The 12,809-nt window shown below is 52.3% G+C and overlaps 3 protein-coding genes and 1 long non-coding RNA gene across 6 annotated transcripts; 3 read left to right on the forward strand and 1 right to left on the reverse strand.

The window, feature by feature from the left end:
* Positions 1-83: 83 nt before the first annotated feature.
* Positions 84-4,468, forward strand: Lcat (lecithin-cholesterol acyltransferase). Of its 2 annotated transcripts, none has more exons than XM_052729808.1 (6): positions 84-329; positions 1,019-1,175; positions 1,253-1,368; positions 1,466-1,561; positions 1,644-1,868; positions 3,874-4,468. In XM_052729808.1, the coding sequence occupies exons 1-6, from the start codon at positions 176-178 to the stop codon at positions 4,446-4,448; spliced, it is 1,323 nt and encodes a 440-aa protein (XP_052585768.1). In that variant the 5' UTR covers positions 84-175; the 3' UTR covers positions 4,449-4,468. The 2 variants fall into 2 exon arrangements, with proteins under 2 accessions (XP_052585768.1, XP_052585769.1); XM_052729809.1 differs by having other exon boundaries at positions 1,042-1,175.
* LOC128104776 (uncharacterized) lies at positions 2,123-6,508 on the reverse strand. The gene is made up of 2 exons (XR_008216093.1): positions 6,415-6,508; positions 2,123-2,423 (listed from the first exon to the last, which is right to left on the reverse strand). It is a non-coding gene; the product is annotated as an uncharacterized LOC128104776 (long non-coding RNA).
* Positions 6,465-9,086, forward strand: Psmb10 (proteasome 20S subunit beta 10). 2 transcript variants are annotated; one of them, XM_052729813.1, is made up of 8 exons: positions 6,482-6,773; positions 6,996-7,083; positions 7,173-7,270; positions 7,380-7,520; positions 7,795-7,910; positions 8,024-8,082; positions 8,653-8,804; positions 8,913-9,086. In XM_052729813.1, the coding sequence occupies exons 1-8, from the start codon at positions 6,718-6,720 to the stop codon at positions 9,022-9,024; spliced, it is 822 nt and encodes a 273-aa protein (XP_052585773.1). In that variant the 5' UTR covers positions 6,482-6,717; the 3' UTR covers positions 9,025-9,086. The 2 variants fall into 2 exon arrangements, with proteins under 2 accessions (XP_052585774.1, XP_052585773.1); XM_052729814.1 differs by lacking the exon at positions 8,653-8,804 and having other exon boundaries at positions 6,465-6,773.
* A 116-nt stretch (positions 9,087-9,202) lies between these two features.
* Ctrl (chymotrypsin like) lies at positions 9,203-12,809 on the forward strand. Its single transcript, XM_052729815.1, has 7 exons — positions 9,203-10,938; positions 11,503-11,606; positions 11,696-11,775; positions 11,884-11,965; positions 12,119-12,299; positions 12,376-12,509; positions 12,598-12,809. Exons 1-7 carry the CDS (start codon positions 10,887-10,889, stop codon positions 12,757-12,759), a joined length of 795 nt encoding a protein of 264 aa, XP_052585775.1. The 5' UTR covers positions 9,203-10,886; the 3' UTR covers positions 12,760-12,809.

Consider the following 12,809-nt stretch of genomic DNA (forward strand, 5'->3'; position numbering starts at 1 on the left):
GAAAGAAAGACTGAACTGAACCCAAACCCAGAGCCAGATCCCCAAGGCTAGGCCCCTTCCTGGCCACCCCCATTGGCGCTTCTGCCCCTCCCACTGGCCCTGGGGCCCCTCCCCTCCCCGGTCCAGATAAGGCCAGCCCAAGACTGCCTCATCTGGCAGTAGGCACTGGGCTGGAATGGGGCTGCCTGGCTCCCCATGGCAGTGGGTGCTGCTGCTGTTGGGGGTGCTGCCCCCTCCTGCCACCCCCTTCTGGCTCCTCAATGTGCTCTTCCCCCCGCACACCACGCCCAAGGCTGAACTCAGTAACCACACAAGGCCTGTCATCCTCGGTAAGCCCCCACTAGGCCCCGGATGCATCAAGTGAGACCTTGGGGAGCCTGGGTCCTACTCCCCGACAGAGGCTCTTCTCCCCACAATTAGCCCTCATGCCTGACTTGGTACGGGGAAGGGCCAAGGCTTGTTCTACAGAGACACCTCTCCCCTTCACACTGTTCTCTCTCCAAGTTGTCTTCTTCAGGGGCTTGGGGTGGTGGTCGGCGAATGGGATGCGGTTTGCCTAAGGCCTTGGCCAGGGTACTACAAGCTGTGGCCAGCTCCAGATACACTGGATACTGGGTTAAGCCCCACTACTTCCTTGGCTTCTACCTTCCCAGGGATGAGATTCCTAGCCCGGGGTAGGCTTAGCAGAAGAGGTCCATGAAGGCCCTGCCCCCTGTTCTAGGCCCAGCCCCTGCCCCCCTTACCTATTTGTTCGCTCCTTGGACTTTGGCAATAGTGGAAAGCCAAGCTGGATGTTTGTTTTATGGGGGCAGGGGTCAGCAGCCTGGGTTCCCGCACCTTCCCTGTCCGAAGGGAGCCCGGAATTGTCAGTCCTGGCGGGACAGGAAGAGCGTGGCGGGAAGCTAAGTGTTGTTAGAACCTGGAGGGTGTGGGAGATGGAGGGGTGGGCTTTTTTGGTGGTAGGGTGGGGGGTTGGGGGAGAAGCCAGGAAGTCCAGAACAAAAGCTGATGCCCACAGTGCCTGGCTGCCTGGGGAATCAGCTAGAAGCCAAGCTGGATAAACCAGATGTGGTGAACTGGTTGTGCTACCGGAAGACGGAGGACTTCTTCACCATCTGGCTGGATCTCAGTGTGTTTCTACCCCTTGGGGTGGACTGCTGGATTGATAATACCAGGTATGTCCCCTGTGATCTACCCAGCCCCTACACATTGCCCTTTGGCAACTGGCTGCTAAATGTCCCACTGTCCCCAGGGTTGTCTACAACCGCAGCTCTGGGCGCGTATCCAATGCCCCTGGTGTACAGATCCGTGTCCCTGGCTTTGGCAAGACCTACTCTGTTGAGTACTTAGATGACAACAAGCTAGCAGGTATGTGTACTCAGGGAAAGGCAGGGGCTCTTGTCGGCCATTAGGCTGGCCTACAGGTGTAATGGACAGAGACCCCTATGCTGCTGCCTCCCCACAGGTTACATGCACACTCTGGTACAGAATCTGGTTAACAATGGGTACGTGCGGGATGAGACAGTGCGGGCCGCACCCTATGACTGGCGTCTGGAACCCAGTGAGTGTTTGCAGGTAATGGCTTGGGGGCATGACAGGTAGTTCCAGACCCTAACTGCCCTGACCTGTCCACCCCTCTTCAGGCCAGCAAGATGACTACTACCAGAAGCTGGCAGGACTGATAGAGGAGATGTATGCTGCTTATGGGAAGCCTGTCTTCCTTATTGGGCACAGCCTTGGCTGCCTACATGTGCTGTATTTCTTACTGCGTCAGCCTCAGTCCTGGAAGGACCGCTTCATTGATGGTTTTATCTCTCTGGGGGCTCCGTGGGGTGGCTCTATCAAGCCCATGCTGGTCCTGGCCTCAGGTGAGGAGCCTCCTGATCACTGTCATCCTGTGTGGGGTGAGGGAGGGACGTACACACACACACACACACACACACACACACACACACACACACACACACACACAGCTCTGGATCACAGAGCTGGCTGTCACTCTAGCTGTGTTCACAGTATTGCCCAGGGAAATTGTCTATAGGGCGTACCTGCTGTCCACCAGCTCCTTAAAGACAGCACCATTAGGAAGTCTTATTGGTTTAAATATTGAGGCCGCTCCACGTAGTTAAAAGGGAGGTTTATTCTGTGGGGTAACTTACAAGTGAAGGGATAGGTAACAGGGTCTGGGAAAGGTGTAGTGCAGTCCGGCGCTGTTCTCTGGAGAACTCTGTTCCGTCTACCTCCAACATCCAGGATCCAGGAACCAAGGGAGCCGGCCCATCCAGATGTCAGGTCTTCAGGGTCCTCTCTCGGCTCTGCCTTGTAGGTGTGACAGTTACCGAAGCCTCAATGGGGGTGGTACTTCCAGGTCAAAGCTGGCCCGGCTACCCACCACAATGTCTCCTTGCAGAGTCTTTTTTTTTCTTTGAACATAAAAACAGGTTATAATTTAAAAGTCCACGGTTATTTGAAACTGGGAAATATTTTCTCTGTAGAAAATAGTAAAAATTTCCCAATAAGCCCTTTTAAGCCAAATAATAGCTGAATTATACACATAATATTGATTAGATTCTGGAATACAGAAGAAACCTATCTGTTCAGAGAGCTATGTTTTACTTAAGTTGTGTAAGTGAGATTCCTATTCATCTTCCCCTTTACTGTTTGATTTAATGGCAGACATTTTTCTATAGGCTAATCCATAATCTAAAAGATTTTAGCCTCCCCTCCTGAAAATACAGCCAGCATATTCTTTCATCAGCTTGATACGGTACAAATTCTTATCCTATAGTGAAATGTTTCACTAAAGCTTGCCCAGTGATTGGGTAAAGCCAAAACTTATTATAAGCCACAGCCAACCTAGGGTCCCCCCTGCTAGCTAGCCTCCCTGGATCTGTGGGTTGCAGTCTGATTGTCCTTTGCTTTATATCTAGTATCCACTTGTGAGTGAGTACACACCATATTTGTCCTTCCTTGCAGAGTCTTTTAGTGATGAGAAGGGAGGTGGTAGAGGAGGCTAATCCCAGCAGTCTGTTAGCCCAGATTTGCTCCTTGTAGCCCAAGTCCCGTACACTCTGGCTTTTAACTACTTTTTACTACCCGGAGCCCCATGCCCAGGAATCTGTTTTATTAAGGACATATCTGCCACAGCAGGGCCAAACCTAGGGATCCCTGATGTCCCCCCCACTCTTTTTTTTTTGAGTAGCTTTCCCAGGAACCCAACACTAATACAGCCACCACTCACTGAGCAGTTTTACACTGGGCACACAAGGGCCAGTCTTCACTGTGGTCTGGCGAGTGACTCACCAGACGACATCACTGAATGTCAAACAGGCACTATCAAATCCTCCAAAAATACAATCCTGTGACGTCTGTGCAGCATAGGCTCCACCCAGGGCCCGAGAAAGAATAGCCAGCGTGTAGGTACGTACACACACACACACACACACACACACACACACACACTTCACAGATCTCTCTCTCTTTTTTTTTTTTTTTTTTTTTTTTCTCGAGACAGAGTTGGCTGTCCTGGAACTCAGTCTGTAGACCAGGCTAGCCTCTCACTCACAGAGATCCGCCTGCCTCTGCCTCACAAGTGCTGGGATTAAAGGTGTGTGCCACCACCACCCAGCTCCACAGATCTCTTTAACTGCCCGCCCCTCTTCCCATACACACCATCTGAGGCCCTATAGCTCCGTCTTACAGAAGTACCAACACAGCCTCTTAAATATTGAGCACTTAACTGAACACCAGCCCTGCTCTGGCCTGTGTCTTGGAATCAAGGTCAGGATGGGGCAGGGACAAGTCTGAGTGCTTCGCAGAGGCAAACTGTGAGCCAGGCCCAGCTCCCTGTCCCACCTGGTTCCGTATCCACAGGTGACAACCAGGGCATCCCGATCATGTCCAGCATCAAGCTGAGAGAGGAGCAGCGCATAACCACGACGTCCCCCTGGATGTTTCCAGCCCACCAGGTATGGCCTGAAGACCATGTGTTCATTTCCACACCAAACTTCAACTACACAGGCCAAGACTTCAAGCGGTTTTTTACGGATCTGCATTTTGAAGACGGATGGTACATGTGGCTCCAGTCGCGTAACCTGCTGGCGGGCCTCCCAGCACCTGGTGTAGAAGTGTACTGTCTGTATGGTGTGGGCCTGCCCACACCCCACACCTACATCTATGACCACAGCTTCCCCTACAAAGACCCAGTGGCTGCACTCTATGAGGATGGTGACGACACTGTAGCCACACGCAGCACTGAGCTCTGTGGCCAGTGGCAAGGCCGCCAGTCACAGCCTGTACACCTGCTGCCCATGAATGGGACAGAACATCTCAACATGGTCTTCAGCAATAAGACACTGGAACATATCAATGCCATTCTCCTGGGTGCCTACCGCCACGGTACTCCTGAGCCCCCAGCTGCCAGCCCAGCTCCCCCACCCCCTGAATAAAAAGACCTTTGCTATTAGAAGTTCTGTGTGTTGTGGGTTAAGTAGAAGGCACTACTTAGATTCATGTATCACCTGTCCCAGGGGAACATGAGGTAAGATGGACTTTGCTAAAGCCTGCGATTAAACTGAACACTTTGAGATGTGTAGATTCTCATTGTCCTGGTTGAGCTGCTCAGAAAGCCTGCCCTATGCCTTCCTTCATGGTGCCTGTGCCAATATTCAGATGTAGGTACAGCTGTTGGAATGGGGCACAGAGAAATATGATTTGAAATAGACTTGAATTCTGGTTGGATACAAGAGTTTAAAATAGAGCCAGGCATAGTGGTGCATGCCTTTAATCTCAGCACTGGAAGGCAGAGGCAGGCAGATCTCTGAGTTTGAGGCCAGCCTGGTCTGTATAGTTCCAGGATAACCAGGACCACATAGAGAGATCCTGTCTCAAAAACACCAATAAGTAAACCAGACAATGGTGGTTCACACCTTTAATCTCAGCCCTCGGGAGGCAGAGGCAGGTGAATCTGTGAGTTCCAGAACAGCCTGGTCTACAAAGTGAGTTCCAGGACAGCCAGGGCTACACAAAGAAACCCTGTCTCAAGCAAAATAAATAGAGTTTAAAATATGGGGGCTGAGAGCTGGAGATCTGTTAGGAATGTAAAATCGCCTGGTGGTAGTGTTGCACTCCTTTCATCCCAGCTCTCAAGAGGCAGAAGCAGGTGGATCTCTGAGTTGGAAGCCAGCCTAGTCTATAGAGTGAGATCCAGAGCAGCCAGGACTACACAGAGAAACCCTGTCTCAAAAAACCAAAACAAAAAAAAGGGGGGGGGGGCGCTAGTGAGATGGCTCAGAGGTTAAGGGCACTGACTGTTCTTCCAGAGGTCCTGAGTTCAATTCCCAGCACCCACGTGGTGGCTCTCAACCATCTGTAATGAGATCTGGTTCCCTCTTCTGGCATGCAGGCAGAACACTGTATACATAATAAATAAATGTTAAAAAAAAAAAAATGTAAGATCTGGGACTCCATAGCCCGCAGTTAGGGGCTGGAGAGATGGCTCAGCAGTTCTCTTCCAGAGAACCCAGATTTAATTCCCAGCACCCACATGGTAGCTCACTCCAGTTGTAGGGGATCTGACACCCTCACACAGACATACATGCAGGCAAAACACCAATGCACTTAAAAATAAATAGAGCCTGGCAGTGGTGGTGCATGCGTTTAACCCAGCACTCAGGAGGTGGAGGCAGGCAGATCTCTGTGAGTTCGAGGCCAGCCTGGTCTATAGAGCTAGTTCCAGGACAGCCAGGGGTACACAGAGAAACCCTGTCTCAAAATAATCAGGACTACACAGAGAAATCCTGGAGAGAGAGAGAGAGAGAGAGAGAGAGAGAGAGAGAGAGAGAGAGAGAGAGAGAGAGAGAGAGAGACAGAAAGTTTAGAGCTAGGTGGTGGTGGCACATGCTTTTAATCTCTGCATTCAGACCAGCATGGTCTACAGAGCTAGTTCCAGGACAGTCAACAGTACATGGAGAAACCCTGTCTCAAAAACAAAAACAAAACAAAACAAAAAGTTTAGGATCTGAAGAAATGACAATTCATCTAAGGAAGGCTTAATTTGGGGCTCCAGAGATAGCTCAGAAGTTAAGAGCACTTGGTGAACTTGTACCAGCACCCACACGGTGGTTCACAACTATCTGTAATACCAGTTTCAGGGAATCTGATGCTCTCTTCTGACCTTGGTGGGCACATAGCATGCACGAGCCACATGCACTCAGAGACATAATTAAACCTAAAAGGGCTTAATTTCGGGGTTGGGGATTTAGCTCAGTGGTAGAGTGCTTGCCTAGCAAGCGCAAGGCCCTGAGTTCTGTCCTCAGCTCCGAATTTAAAAAAAAAAAAAAAGCGCTTAACTTGGACTTATCTTTAAAGAGTTACGTGTAGGAGTGTTTTGCCTGCGTATATGTATGTGCTTACAGTGCTCACGGTGTCAGATGAGACGGGGATGGAGGAACCGAGGAGCACCATGGAAGACCCGGTGAGGGGAGCATCTCCTTCCTCAAGCTACCTGGGACTAGAGGCAAAGATGAAAGTGAAACAGAAGACGCACAAAGCCGCCAACAGCCTCTGAACTAGGGTGGAGTTGAAAGCGAAAGTGGGAAGCGTCCTGCTCAACCCCACCGAAGCCCAGGCAGACGCCTTTCTGCTTCCCTGGGCTTCACTCTTTTCGTCTAATCCACCCGTCGACCCCCGGGTCTCAGTTGGCTTCCCTGCCCCAAGATGCTGAAGCAGGCAGTGGAACACAGAGGAGGCTTCTCTTTCGAGAACTGCCAGAGGTGAAGGGGGAGTGGAGTTCTAGTTGCGAGCTGCTGGTTCCCGACTGTAGGCACTTTTAGGGGGCCCGGGGGGGGGGGGGGAGTGGAACTGGGAACTGTATGTTGGGTGACCAAGTAGGGGCTTAACCCAGGAGATGAGGAAAGTAGAGATGGTTTGGGGGACCGGTTCAAGGACCCTCCCTAGAAGCAGAACTAAAACGCGAGTCACCCCACGTTTTCCAGGAATGCGTCCTTGGAACACGTCCTGTCAGGCCTTCGGGTCCCTCATGCACGCAAGACCGGGACTACCATCGCGGGACTTGTGTTCCGAGTGAGCAGGGCGGTGGGGCTGGAGAGCTAGAATGGCGCCATTGTGGAGAAGATGGGGTGGGCATTAAGTCTGGGGCTCTTCCTCTGCAGGATGGAGTTATCTTGGGCGCCGATACGCGGGCCACTAACGATTCGGTCGTGGCGGACAAAAACTGCGAGAAGATCCACTTCATCGCCCCCAAAATCTAGTAAGAATCCCCCAGCCCAGTCCCCACACTCTAACAAAAGCTGCAGTCACTCACGCCCTACTCTGTCCCTGCACGTCCCTGTCCACACCCACCATCCCTTTGCCCGCAGCTGCTGTGGGGCTGGAGTAGCTGCGGACACTGAGATGACCACGCGGATGGCAGCTTCCAAGATGGAGCTACATGCGCTGTCCACCGGCCGTGAGCCTCGGGTGGCCACTGTCACCCGTATCCTGCGCCAGACACTCTTCCGGTGAGGAGGTGGGGTGAAGATGATCCCTAGAGGGGGTATCTGCAGGTAGGCAGGGTTGTCAGGAGTGTGTGTTGGGGAACCGAAGAAAAGATCAGGCTGCTACCTGCAGAGAGGCCGGAAGAAGCCGGGCTGGTCTGACCAAAGCTGAGTTCCGGAAGAAGCAACAATCATTGTAGGACGCCAGGTCACAGGAAGGGGTGGGATTCAGACGGAGAAGCGGCATAAGGGGCGGGGCCTGGCTCCAGCTGGCCGTAACAGCGCCCACCGTTCACAGGTACCAAGGCCACGTGGGAGCATCACTGATCGTGGGCGGGGTTGACCTAACCGGGCCGCAACTCTATGGCGTGCACCCGCACGGTTCCTACAGCCGTTTGCCCTTTACGGCCCTGGGTGAGTGCTTCCATCCATTTCCCAAGAATCCTGCCCCTGCCACCCTCCCTTCAAGGTTTGTTCCCCAGATGGGGCAGCTACAGCTAACTTCAGGAGCCCCTTTCCACCTGCAGGCTCTGGACAGGATGCAGCCTTGGCACTGCTGGAGGACAGGTTCCAGCCAAACATGACGGTGAGCGACTTGTACCCATTACTTCATGCTCACATGCCAAAAACAAAAACAAAACAAAACCCTGGCCAAGTATAGAAATAAGGAAGGATTGTAGGGGAAGTAGATGATACCTGAGTAGGGATTGAATGATGTTGAAGGTCCAGTCAGTAACCAAGCTTAGACCGCTGAAAGACGCTGAAGCTCACAAAGGACCATTACTGAAGGAGAGGTAAACCGCAGTGGGGTTCTTTATGAGGTCTGAGGTCTGGGCTTTGGAGTGGGATAGAGATAGGTGACAATGTGCTTCCAAGGCCCAAAGAGAAACTCAGTGACAGAGAACTGGATTGGCGGGTGGGAAGACTGCTGGAAGGGGGCTATAAGTGTAAGGGACGCTGAGAAGTTTGTAGAGGACACGGGTGGAGGGAACACAGGGTTTGGGGAGAGAGGGAGTCGGAGGCCAAGGGACTGGCGGGAGAGAAAAGAAGCTGAGTTTGCACACACGGCAAGTTGTCTAGGCTTCGAAATGAACAAAGTCTTCAGGTTCGGGTGAGGCAACACCAGGTTCCTTTAACCTCATTCACACCACCACAGCTGGAGGCTGCCCAAGAGCTGTTGGTGGAAGCCATCACTGCGGGAATCCTGGGTGACCTGGGCTCTGGAGGCAGTGTGGATGCGTGTGTGATCACTGCAGCAGGCGCCAAGCTGCTGAGAACACTGAGCTCACCCACAAAGCCTGTGCAGAGGTAGGAGCAGGGGAGAGGTGGGCCGTAGTCTTCACAAGAGCGGCAAATAGGAGGTCTGTCCGGACAGGACAGGCTGCATGCTGAAAGGCTGGCCCTCCTCCCTTCTAGAGCTGGCCGTTACCACTTTGCTCCTGGAACCACAGCTGTCCTGACCCAGGAAGTGAAACCCCTGAACCTGGAGCTTCTGGAGGAAACTGTGCAGGCCATGGAGGTGGAATAAAGTGGCCTAAGACTTAGAGCTTGGAACAAGGGGGAATAAACCCAGGAAATACAAACACTTAAGCAGAAGACTGTCATTCTTGAGAGGAGTGGGACAAGCAGCCATAGGAGCTTTGTGGCTGAGGTATCTAAGGACCCGAGGCCTGGTTCCTGGCCTGAGGTACTCTTCATCATCACCTCAGGGATCTGTCCATTCAGGCTTTGAGATGGAAAGCTACATCCTGTCATCCCCAAACCAAATGCCACACGGCAGAAACTTACCCCACCAATACCCATCTTGTAAGACCCCATGGACAGCCCTTACTCAGAGCCTTTCCCTGGCTCATCAGTGACCCCCTATTGCCACCAGGTCCACTCCAAGGGAGCTAAAATGCTGATAGAGCAACTATTTCCTGACTCAAAGGGCAAGTTCTCACCAAGCACCCCTCACCCACCTACAGGGCCTCTACTTATGACGCCCCTCAAATGACCAGGCATGTGTGAGCCACTGGTGAAAAGCTGGGCCGTCTGCACCTGTGGGGTTGTGATTAGGGAGAGTGACTCCAAGTTCTCTGGGCTGAAAGGGGTCGTGGACTCACGGGAAGATGACATATTTAACAAGAAACCTCCACTAAGCACCCACTGAGTGCCAGGCCCACTGGGTGCTGGTGGGAACATCCTGATCTCAGAGTAGCTATGCTCCCCTGGGGCTTCAGAACGGATAAGTCACGTTCTCCAGAGAGGTTCTCGTCCAGGCTGGACATCCTTGGCCCCTGACTGTGTGTTTCCTAACATTTTATTATGAAAAATTTTATATACAATTATAAAGTTGAGGGAATTGTTCACTAAACATCCATATGTCCACCAGAATTTATAATTCATATTTTTGTTGTATTTGATCTTATGTCTATCCATTCCTTTATTCACCCATTCACTTGTTTCACTTTTTAGACTGAGGTATTTTTAATATTTTTTTTATCTAAAATTCATTTATTTATTTTACATCCCGACCCAGTTTCCCTCCCTCTTCTCCTCCCAGTCTTTCCTCTAGACTGAGGTATTCTTGAGCCAGTCAAAGCCTTTGACATCCTAGAAAATTCAAGCCAACTCACCTTTTACAACTCCGCACCTCCCCTCCACTGATTAAGCCCAGCCTGGAGCTCAGTAACAAATGCACTGTGGACAGATGGCAACCTGAGGTCTAGAAACAGATCTCACGGCTGTCACGTCTTGACTTCCAACTTCAGTCCAGAGTCTCTCAGCCACGGAGGGCTCACTCACACTTACAGAGATGTAGGTCTTAGAGGGTTTGGGCCCCATCCCACCTCATGCTAGTAAAACAGTCAGCATCTCTGGGCAAACCTCTGACTCCTGTTCCATACTGATGAGAAATCTGAGATCATGTCTGTTAGGATTCACAACCTGCCAGGCCCTCCATCCCTGGTCTTCACAGCAGAGGTGGCCACATCTGGCCATTCTTAGCACCAATCATAATACCTGTATGTTCTGAGCAGGCTTCTCTGGGAGTCCAGTATTCCTGATAGCCCTGGGAAACTTCATAGGTCCCAGCCACCAGTTTGACACTTTAGACGTAGTTCAGCCATATGTCTTAGTACCCAGTGACCAACACTTGGGGTAGCAGGTAGTTCAGAAAGCCAATAGAAAGCCAAGGCTTGGGGAGCCACCTCCCCAAGGTGAGAGCCTCACACCTGGATACTTGATAATTCCAAGGACTTTGGCCTAAGAAGACCTCTTCGAGGCAGGTGTGGGAGTGTGCTAAGACCATACAGCTGGTCTAGTCTCAAGCCCAAGGCTTCTGCCCAAGGACAAGGATACCCATAAATAAAGCTAGGCCATTCTCAACCTCATTCATTATCTCCCACAATGTTACTGCTCAGCCTAACCCTTAGCCTGGTCCTCCTTGGCTCCTCCTGGGGTAAGTGGGCTAGGACCAAAGCCTGACTGAACAACCTAGGAAAACTGAGCTCCCCGCTCCTGTTTAGGGGCCCAGAGAAGGAGCTAGAACGGAAAAGGACAGTGTAGGCAAAGGAAAAAACTGATGCAGCTAGGCAAAAAAGGAGCCTTCAGGGCTGGGGGTGAGGGAAGAGCCAGCGACCAGTCTCACAAATGAGCCAGGAGCTTGAGCCAGACCTGAGAAGACCCAGGAAAACATGAAAGATGTGTATAGTCTAAGCAAAGCAGACCTTAACTGCTCAGGCCTAGAAGAATAGAGGGCCAGGGAGATGACCCCAGGAATCGGAGTAAAGTGGCCTGAAGAACGTCAGGACTAGGCTGGTAGATGTGATAGAGTGCACATGATTTGAAGGCTAGTAGGATGGGTAACCAGATAGCTGTGTGTGCCTAAAGGCACCCAAGGGAAGGGCTAGTGAGTAGTCCTCTTGATTCGGATTCCTCTGGAATACACAGCTTGGGGGCCCCTGGAGGAAGACTGTAGGGAGAGGTAGGCTGGGATGTGGATCCTCACCAGCCCTCTGTTCAGGCTGTGGTGTTCCTGCCATCACACCTGTATTGAGCTACAACCAGAGGATTGTCAATGGGGAGAATGCCGTGTCGGGCTCCTGGCCCTGGCAGGTGTCTCTGCAGGTACACACTCTTGGGGTGGGTCAGGGTCCTGCATGCTTTATGCCTATAGGTAACTTAAGCCCATTCACATATCTGACTTTTGACCCTAGGAAAGCAATGGCTACCACTTCTGTGGTGGTTCTCTTATCAGCCAGAACTGGGTAGTCACTGCTGCCCACTGCCAAGTCACGTGAGTGTAATCCACCGGCCCTGCCTCGTCCATCTCTTTCCACTTCCTTCACTTGGATGTCCCCTCTGAAACCCCCCTGGCAGCTACCCATTCCCATTATCCTTGCAGTCCTGGGCGACACTTTGTTGTTTTGGGAGAGTATGACCGATCTTCCAATGCCGAGCCTGTGCAAGTGCTGTCCATCTCGAAGGTGAGTACCTGGCCGCACACACAGAAAGGAAAAACGGGCCTCAGGTGGCTTGCTTTGGACTAGAAGCTCAAGCACGCCCTGACCTAGCCCTCAGTACCAACCCCGGGTACGGGCACCTGCTCCAGCTTTCCATGGCGTTTCCTGGCTCCACAGGCCATTACCCACCCTAGCTGGAACCCCACCACCATGAACAACGACGTGACCCTCTTGAAGCTCGCCTCACCAGCCCAGTACACACAGCGCATCTCACCCGTCTGCCTGGCTTCCTCAAACGAGGCGCTGCCTGCGGGGCTCACCTGTGTCACCACCGGCTGGGGCCGCACCAGTGGTGTGGGTAAGAACTTGGGTAAGAGCGAGGGGGGCCCGGATAGGCATCCCGGGCCAGCCTGACCGCCTTTCCCGGCCCACAGGCAATGTGACGCCAGCACGTCTGCAGCAGGTAGTTCTCCCCCTGGTCACTGTGAATCAGTGTCGGCAGTACTGGGGTTCAAGTATTACTGATTCCATGATATGTGCAGGTGGCTCAGGCGCCTCCTCGTGCCAGGTAAGCAGAGGCACCCTGTCTTCTGCCCTGTCCCATGCTACACTTCCCCAGCTGCCAGGGCAACTTTTCCCCTGTTCTTCCCTTTCAGGGTGACTCAGGAGGCCCTCTTGTCTGCCAGAAAGGGAACACCTGGGTGCTTATTGGCATCGTCTCCTGGGGCACTCAGAACTGCAATGTGCAGGCACCGGCCGTGTACACTCGAGTTAGCAAGTTCAACACCTGGATCAGCCAGGTCATGGCCTACAACTAAACCGACCACAGGTCCTTCCCCCTCTCAATCCAATAAAGACACCAGACTCA

The sequence above is a fragment of the Peromyscus californicus genome, unplaced genomic scaffold, assembly GCF_007827085.1.
Source record: "Peromyscus californicus insignis strain IS unplaced genomic scaffold, ASM782708v3 Scaffold_8__1_contigs__length_139910024, whole genome shotgun sequence".
In the NCBI taxonomy this organism is placed as follows: domain Eukaryota; kingdom Metazoa; phylum Chordata; class Mammalia; order Rodentia; family Cricetidae; genus Peromyscus; species Peromyscus californicus.